Source organism: Aptenodytes forsteri, unplaced genomic scaffold, assembly GCF_000699145.1.
Source record: "Aptenodytes forsteri isolate BGI_AS27 unplaced genomic scaffold, ASM69914v1 Scaffold142, whole genome shotgun sequence".
NCBI lineage: Eukaryota > Metazoa > Chordata > Aves > Sphenisciformes > Spheniscidae > Aptenodytes > Aptenodytes forsteri.
This window is the reverse complement of record NW_008794598.1, coordinates 4,181,648-4,190,430: the sequence shown is the minus strand read 5'-3', so window position 1 is coordinate 4,190,430 and position 8,783 is coordinate 4,181,648. Positions and strand designations below refer to the sequence as shown.

Genomic DNA, 8,783 nt, shown 5'->3' with positions numbered 1-8,783 from the left:
TGTGCCCGGGGCAGCCTCCTGCGGGACGGGCCCCGGCAGCCTCCCGGGGCTGCGGGGTTTGGCGTGGGATGGAGCCACGTCGGTCCTTCCCGGTGCCGGCGGCCCCCTCCCGCGTCCCCCCGGGTGCTGCACTCGGGTTGTACTGGTGGAAATGAGCTATTGCATAGCAGCAGGGATGGGGTAATTGGGTTTTTTTTGCCCCAAATCCCAATCATCAGGCCTTGCCCACTGCAACCGCATGCATGCACGCTTTCGCCCATCTCCGTTTGATCTTCAGGCAGGCTTTGGCAGCCCTGTTGAACTTGATATTTGACGTGGAGGGGAAGGTCCCCCCTCGCTCCAGTGCCGTCCCGCTGTCTTTCCACCGGTGCATCCCCAGCTCTGCGAACGGGGCGGATCAGGGAGCGGGCAGTAGCTTCGGGAAGCGCTTTCACCCCTGTCCCATCCTCTTTTGGGGTGCTCCCCGTGGGTGCGCAGGAGGCTCCCGGGGCCGCCTCCTTCCCTTGACGTGGGTGGCCGTGTCCAGGGCAGGACGATGCTCACCCAGTTCGGCTGCTTTCGGTGCCAGGGCTGGGCTGCCGGGGCGGCGTGTTCCCCGCAGCGGCCGTGCCTTCGCGTCGCGAGGAAGCGGGTCGACTCGCTGACTCCAGGAGCAATTACTCACTCCACCCGAATGGCTTCATCATTGGCCGGCCTCGCCGCCTTCCTTCAGCGAGCAGGCATGCTGCTGCCCCGCAAGCCGTGCCCTGACCTTTGCAGAAGAGCTTGTTTTCATCTCGCCCCGGCCCCGTTCAGGCCACGCTGCAGCTCCTCCGAAGCTGCTTTGGGGTCTGTGCTTAGAAGGAACCCCAACCTAGCGAGCGTGCACACCAGCGGGAAGTTGAGCACCAGGACTGCAAAGTTTTGGGCTCCATCGCCATAGGATGTTGCTTTGGGCAAATCCCTTTTACATGCCTCAGTTTCCCCACCGGGCCGAGCAGTGATAAGGTTCCGTTTCACAGAGGCTTAGAGCTGCAGCTGTGCTAATGTAAAATACATGGAGATCAGGTGATGTATGATGGGCTCTGGCTTAAAACTGTATGCTGGGTAGATCTCAGGATGAAAGGTGCTGTATAAGTGCAAATTATTATTCTTGTTAATAATGATGTCCACCAGCTCACATTTATCTGCTCTTCAATTAACTTTTTTTAAGGACTCTTAGCAGGTTAGAAAGACACAAATTTTCCCTGGCAGAACCTGTGCTGGTTTGACCCCGTAAGGTTACGCAATTACTGTACTGGCATGGTCCTTAATTAGACTCTCCATAATTTTCCCCAGCACAGCCGTGTGGCTCCTTGCTCTGTAATTCCCAGAATCTCCTTGGATCTGATAGGCATCGCCTTAGCCACTTTCCAGGCTTCAAGGATAATTGCTTGTCCTTAAGGACACCCGGGATGTCGCAGGATCTCCTCCTGCATCCTTCCTCCGTGCCAGGCTCCCATGGCACGGGGGTTTTACATCCTTCTGGCCAGGCTGGGGGGGTTAGCCTGCACCGGGGAGCGCCGAGCCGGCACGGTGCTCCTCAAAGTCAACGACAGTTGACTCAACCCCAGGCTGAGTCTTTGGCCCTTTGTTCTTCCCCATCATTTTTCTCCTCTGCTTGGTCCCGCAGTGCATTTGGGATGTTACACGTTGCTCTTTGGTTTAGGCAGAGCCCAGGCCTGACGCTGGGAGATGGGCTGGCCTGGCAGCCGGAGGCAGAAACCTGGTCCTGCTGGGTCTGGTTTGTGTCCTGGGACAAGCTGCGTTGTCCCTTGTCTCCAGTTCAGGCTTAGAGATTGCTTCTTCCCTTGCACCTGCCGCTGCAGTCCTGAATGCTGCCTTTATATATATATATATATGTTAAATATAGTCTTACTGCGTAAGGAATAGTTCCTCACCGTTGCTGCAACAAGAGAGGTGCGTGCTTCTTGCAGTGATTTGATTTCTTATCTTCCCTGAAACCCCTTCTCGAGGGTTATCCCCACCACCCCGGTGTCCTTGCTCTCGGGTAGGAGCAATTCTTCCATGAGGGTTGGTTTGTGCCTCCTTTGCGGGAGCCGGTTGGGTCAACGAGGACCTTTGGGTGATGGGATTTGTAGGGACGCCTTGGCATGGGGTCTGTGCCCCAAACCTGGAGTCGGGGTTTTGTCGCCGGAGGAGCTTTCAGCTGAGGTCGAATGCCGGACGCGGACGGACTGGATAGATACTGGTCCTGGCCTGTCTGGCCGTTCTGAAATTCCTCTCTGTCTACCCACCCAATGGCTATAAATAACAAATAATAACAACTCCCAGGCTGGCAAGCGATTTGGGGTTTTGCGGGTTTTTTTGCTTTGTTTTGCTTTTTTGCATTTAGGAAGTAACTTTTCATAGAAACCAGTATTTTTTTGACCGGATTCCTCATTGTCCCAGAACTGAACTGTTTATCCAAAGCATTGCCCAGGTGAGCAGAGAGACAGTGGGGCAAACGCTATCCAGGAGGGAAGCAAAGCTGTGCTGGATGTGTCCTGGGCGTGCTCAGGAGCTCTGGGCATTTCTCCTCCTTCCCCTCCCACCCTCCTTTTCCTTTCCCTGAATATCATAGAATCTGAAAATGCTTTGGTGCATTAATTTCAGACTGAATGTAAATAAGCCGTTTGGATTTTTCCCAGTTGAGCAAACTTTCAAACCAGAATTTTGCTTTCCTCTCCTCCAGCCTGGCTCGTGGGATTGGAAGGATTTGCTTCAGTGCTGTCTCTTCTGCACTTGAAACCACTTAATTAAGCTCTAAAATATCCCTTGAATAGGTCAGACAGGCACCTGATTGGGCCAGGCAGCGTGTACGGGAAAACCAAGAGAGATTACATGCTCGCTTTATCTGCATAAAACAGATTAGAAAGCTCCCAAACTAAATATTGCTGCAAGGTAGCGTGTTGTTAATGGCAAATGCCTTGCTAGACTGTCTCTGTTTGTGTCTCCATCCAACATTATCTCGTCCCCGACCAGCCATTCCTGAGGGAATAAAGGGAGAGAGAAGGGGAGGATGGGAGACGCTCCTGAGCATCTCCACGTCGGCAGGAGTCGCGACCCACGGCGTTAGATTTGGATGCTCCTCAAGTCCAGAAGAGCTCAGATGTGGATCCAGACGTGTGGAGACCCTTCTCCCTCCCTTTTGCAACGGGTTGACACCACCTAATCCAAACACACTGCCTGCTAAAGAGGCGGGATTTGCTTCTGAGCTCACCAGTCCAAGCCTGCCTTTAGCTGCTGTGTGTTGGAGGCATTTTCCTCTCCTGTGCTGCCCGTCGCTGGCGTGCAGCCACGTCTGGCGCGGCGGTGACGGGTATATGCCACGCTGGTGAGGTGTCCATCCGTCTCCTGCCACCAGATTTCTTCCTCTTGAGCCAAAGGCACTTGGATAGAAGAGGGGCAGATAAATCAGAGATCCCAAGCAGCCAGGCAGATCATCTGTTGCATTAAGCTACAGCTCAGGAAAGCTGAGCAGGAGCCATGGGACAACCTGGGTGGGTTTGACCCAAAAGCGTGGCTTCAGCTTTGCATCTTCCCACATCCTCTGTGCCTTCCCAGCTCGGGGTCTGGGCACCACAACCAGCTGCAGAGAAGGAAACCCACAGCTCCCTGTGAGCCGTAAGGTGCTGTGGCCGTGCTGCCTGTGGTGTGGCTCTTGTTTGTGCTGCCGGAGAAGCTCTGCCCCATCCTGGCTCGGCACGGCCGAGCGCTCTCACCAGCTGCTGACACGCTGCTGTTTCCTTTTGTTTGTCCAGCTTTTCAGGGATGGGTTAGTTCAGTCCTGCAAGCTCATCAGGAATTAAGCGTGCCTCCCACCCAAAGCACAAATACTTTTTCCCCTAATCAGGGCAACGTCTGGTGGTTGCCCCAGAAGCTCCTGCAGACACTGGTGATGCAAAGTGGGTCCTTCCCACAGCCAGTGCTCCCGGAGGGACATTTTGTACATTGGACTTTGCAGGAGTATTACAAGATACATGATTAAAGCCGACGAAACCTTACAGCTTCTTTATATCTTTCCTCTCCTCCCTCCTTTTTTCTCAAATCTTGCGGTGCCTGGTGGACTTTGGAGCTCGGTGATGTCTTAGGGCTTTTACGACGGGTGGATTTGGACTTTGTAAATGGGGAGAACAGTCAGAAAACCTGACCCGCGTGCATCTCCCGGGCTCGGCAACCAGCAGGCAAAGAAAGTAGCTCCACGTCTATCAGCTTTCTAATCTGTTGTACCTTACGGCAGCGCTGTGATTTATTGAAGCCTGGCTTATTATTTTTAAATGCCTTATTATCTCTGTTCTCATAAACAAAACATGTGAGTCGCTCTCCCTGTGCCGTGTTACCTTCATTTCTCCCTTGTGTTTTACAAAAGGTGGTGCAGGATGGGGGAGCGGAGACCTGGACTCTCGTCCCAGGCTGTTTCTCCGCTACGTGATGAGCGTTTGCCCCGGCCGGGAAGGGGCTGGGGGTGCAGCTGCTACGGGGGTGCAGGTGGGGAAGGGGATGGATGGCCCATCCTGAGGGCTGGCTCTCCTTAGGACTTTGTCTGTGTTTTGCCCGGGCTTGCGGTTGGTTTTAAACCCGACAGATTTAGGTCAAGCCTGGTCTTGTTCTGGTGGCGGCGGGGTAATAGCAGGGGAGGGAAGAAGCCAGTCCCTGCCCTGGTGGCAGCAGGGAGAGGGGACCCCAGGGGGGCCTCACCTTGCTGGGGGACACCTTGCCAGCCCCCGGTGAGCTGCTCCTCCCTGCGCCTCTTTCCCTGCTCACCCTCTCTGCTCAGCTTAACGTGCTTTGGGGAGCAAAGCGCGTGTTTAGAGGAGCGATGAGGGCTCGCAGCCAAGGGGGCAAGGGATTATCTGCACGGGACCCCCGCGGAGCCGCACGTCGGGTGCGTGTGCCCGTCCTGGTCTGTAAGAGGTGCCCAGCAGTGCCAAGCAGAGCAGCGTGAGCACCCCTGCGAGCAGGGCCCGGGGGGGAGGGGGGGCAGGCATTTAAAGGAGAAGGGGGAGCCGGGCAGCTGCGGGATGAGCCTGTGCCCCAGCGGCTGTGCCAGTGCCGGGGGTCTGTCTGTCCATCTCTCCCTGTGCCCTTAGTGGTGATGCCTCTTCCTTGGTTGCATTTTGCCAGGCTTGTTTGGGAGCTGCTGCGCTCGTGCATGCCCAGCGCGCGCCCGGCGCACGAGCATTTCCCTGTGCATTCCCACTGCATTTCCCTGTGGGTCGGAAGGTGCCTGGGGAGTGCCCAGGCAGTGCAGGCAGGGAGCCGTGGGGCAGGAGCCTGCAGGGTTTGCGCTGAGCCCACACGTGTCCGGCTGCCCCCAGCACTGCCCTGGGGTCAGGCTGCGACCACGAGGGCAGACACAGCCCTTCTCCATCTCGCTCCCAGGGGATGCCATGCACTTGGGGGTCAGCGCCATCCGTACGCTCCCCACGGACGTGCAACAACAGGGAAGCGCGGCTGTATAAGGCAGGGAAGGACCAGCTTACCCAAATTTCTTTCCTGTCTATTTTTGTCTCTCTTCTGGCCAGCTTGTTCCAGTGGGAGTTAATTTAATTGCCATCTTCCTCCCTGCATCGCTGTGGTTGTGTGTGAGACCTCTTGTTGCGCAGGGTAATTATATGGGTGAAGTGGACATGGCAAAAACGAGCCTTGTCTCGATAGTCGGCGGACCAGCACGCTCGCCATCCATACAGCCCAGTGCCGCTGCTTTCTCGCAGAGCTCAGAGTCTAAACAGACCGTTCTTGTCCTCAGCCCCTCGGGAACGGGCACGGAAGGGGAAGGGATGTGATGGAGGCAGCGCAGGGCGGCCATGGCAGAGGCAGGGATCAGCTGGAGCTCTCCCCGTGCACAGAGCAGCTGCCAGCCCTTCTCCCACTGCAGCACCTGATTTTCCAGGTCTTTTTCCCAGTGTAAATCACTCGCCGAGGAGGGGAGCGCTGACCTTGGGGGTGAGAGCAGAGCAGGGGATCTGGTGGTGATGGGGCTGCTCTGGGCAACCCCAAAGTCTTGGCTGTTGATTTTTAAGCCCTGAGCACACTCCGGGCATCTCATAGCAGAAACCGGAGCAGCTCCCCAGCTACGCCAATGCCCAGCGGCTCGGATCCCTTCCCGGGGACCATGCGGGAGCTGCACCCTCCGTGCTCTGCGCCGGGCGCCTCTGAGTCAGGGCGTCGTCCAGAGCTCTCCAACCATCGGGGGTTTTGTGTCTGGCTTTAACAGGCTTTAGATCAGGCACTGACTAAATGCTGCAAGTCTGACTCAGGCCAGTCCAGGTTGGGACATGACAGAGGACGTGGATGCAGCAACATGTAGTTATTATTCACCTGTACACCACACCTACACGCAAACACCTATAGGTAGATGACAGGCTGCTCTCTTCTCCTCTCTGGGCTTTCACAGGGGCATGGGAGTGAGTTTTCTCCTTTCTGGGACTCGCATACTCCCACTCCGCTTGGGATTTGGAGCCAACGTTGCTGTGCAAAATTCGGCTGGAGTTGCTGAATTTCCCTTGGTTGAGCCCCAAAATCACCCCGCCTGCGGGAGCGTCCCGCAGGAGAGCAGAGAGCTGCGAGCAGGGCTCTGCATCGGGATGAGCTTTCCTTCCCAGCAAATCCCCTGTCGCAGGAGCTCCGGTGCCCCAGGCTGAATCAGCATCCTGGGGAGAGTGGAGAGGATGGTCCTGTGGGGAAACTGAGGCAGATGGATGAGCATGTGGGGTGTAGCGGAGCTGGGAGCTGAGCGAGCATTGCTCCAGGCTGGTTGCAGCCCCTCTGCAGCATGTCCAGGCTTCTGCCAACCCTGGGGTGTGGATGAGGCCCTGCACCTCTCTTGTAGGGCCTCTTGTTATAGTCCCTATAATTATACGTGTGAGGTCTGCCTGCCTTCCTCCCCAGCTCCTGCTTGTAGGACCTCTTGTTATATTGAGTATAATGAAGTGTCCGAGGTCTTTTTCCCCCCACCCGCCCGTGCCTGCCTGCGTGTAGGACCTCTTGTTATAGCCAGGGAAATTATGGGTCTTTGGTCTCCCTCCCTTCGCCCAAGCTATAATTTAGTTTTATATAAAGTGCGGTCCAGCCCCTGTTGTGCAAGCGGTTGCTATTCCGGGTTCTGGGGAGAGGGATGGAGCGGCAAGGAGGGGGCTCGCGGTGGGCACTGCACTGAGCACCATGCACCCCGACACCGCGCAGCCCCCCAGACACCCCACCGTGGGGGGGACAGCCAGCCCCCCAGCCTGCAGTGCTGGCTCTGCGGAAGGTGGTTATGCCTTCTCCTTGCTGGGTTTCTGCAAGGGGGTGTGTGGCATTGGGGTTTATCCCCACGGGGGATAACACGGCTCTTATTTTGGGTTTTGCTTGCCCCATCGAGGGGGTCCCGCAGGGGCTGCTCCTGCCCCAGAGCAAGCAGGAACGCGAGGGGAGGTGGCAGCTGGCTCCCGCAGGGAAGACAGTGGCCCTTTCATGGGAAGGGGGGATGAAAAATCCAGCTTGGACCGCTGAGTGTAACCAGATCCCCTGGCTTTTTAGAGAAGGAATGCGGGACCTTGGGAAGGTGTTTGGGAGGGTGCTGCCGAACCGCTGGCGTTGCGGCGGGGTGAGCGGCTGCAGAGTGATGCAGCCCCGATGCCCATCCCCAGCAACCCAAAATCCCTCACAGTGCTCCAGCTCTCCCCCCCCCACTGGTACTCTGGGCTGCAAAAGCAACAGGGGCAGCTGGATTTGGCTCATGCCTGAAATCAGAGTCCCAAAGCACCGACCGGTGCTGTTTGCAGCAGCTGGGGACGTGCTGCGGGTTGCTGTGGGTTTGGGTCTGCCCGTGGCGTGGTGCACCCCGGGGTGCTCAGCTCCAACCCAGTTTCTCTTGCAGAGGCGGGCGAGACCTCGCACCCTTCGCCGAGGCAGACGCCAGCGGCACTGTCGGCAGAGCCCCGGCTGCCTGCCCGCCCCCCTGTCAGCCCCGCAGCGCCGAAGAAGGAGAAACCCCTGGAAGATGATGAGTCCCGAAAAGTCGTGACGAAGGGCCCCCGGGTCGAGCTTGCAGGCGCTCCCGAAGCTGTGACATGTGAGTGTTTCCCTCCGTGGCGGCACGTGCAGCTCCGGACACCTCCGGGTGCCCATGCTTTGGGCTGCTGCCATCTAATCAGTAACAGGGCTCATTAAAAAGGCGGGCAGCTGTGGTGGGAAGCCATCTCCTCCTCCCTCTGCTCTTCCCCACATCAAAGCAAATGGCTTTAACTGAGAGTGAGTCACCAGGAGCCGGGGAAAGTGAAGGGCGGCAACCAGCAGCACCGTGATGCCTCTCGCTGCCCTCGTCCTTGGGACCAGCTGGAGGCAGAGGGGGAGGAGGGTGGGTGGCTGGAGGAGCTCTCGGTCATCTTGGCGTCCTGCTGGGATGCCATGGTGGGAAGAGGGACCGGCCCCTGGGGGAAGGAGCTGGCTGCTGTATGGGAGCATCCCCCAAAGCCACAGTGGGAGAGAGGAGAGCCCCCGGCAGAACGGGCTCCGTGGTCACAGCCACAGGAGGGGAGTGCAACAGCCGTTTGCTGGAGCAAAGGGAGATGCCTCCCGTTGGGACAGCTCTTGCTTTGGCGTATCCAGGGCAAGGGTGAGGCTGGTGCAAAGGCCTGAACGAGCAGGGGACGGGACGGGCTGTCTGCACTGAGGATCTGGTTTTGCTGGAGGCAGTAGTGAAGCCAAGCAGCACCTCCCCATTTCTGCTGCTGCAGACCTGCCGGTCCCCCCCCCGTGAGAAATACCGGGGTGGGGGA

The 8,783-nt window shown here is 57.5% G+C and overlaps 1 protein-coding gene across 1 annotated transcript in view; it reads left to right on the top strand.

Moving 5' to 3' along the window:
• Positions 1-8,783, top strand: part of MDFI (MyoD family inhibitor) — a 34,147-nt gene that overhangs the window by 18,756 nt on the left and 6,608 nt on the right. Inside the window, exons 2-3 of the mRNA XM_009272933.1 lie at positions 7,883-7,907; positions 7,971-8,043. Coding sequence (XP_009271208.1) covers positions 7,883-7,907; positions 7,971-8,043 — 98 coding nt within the window. The remainder of the gene's footprint in view (positions 1-7,882; positions 7,908-7,970; positions 8,044-8,783) is intronic.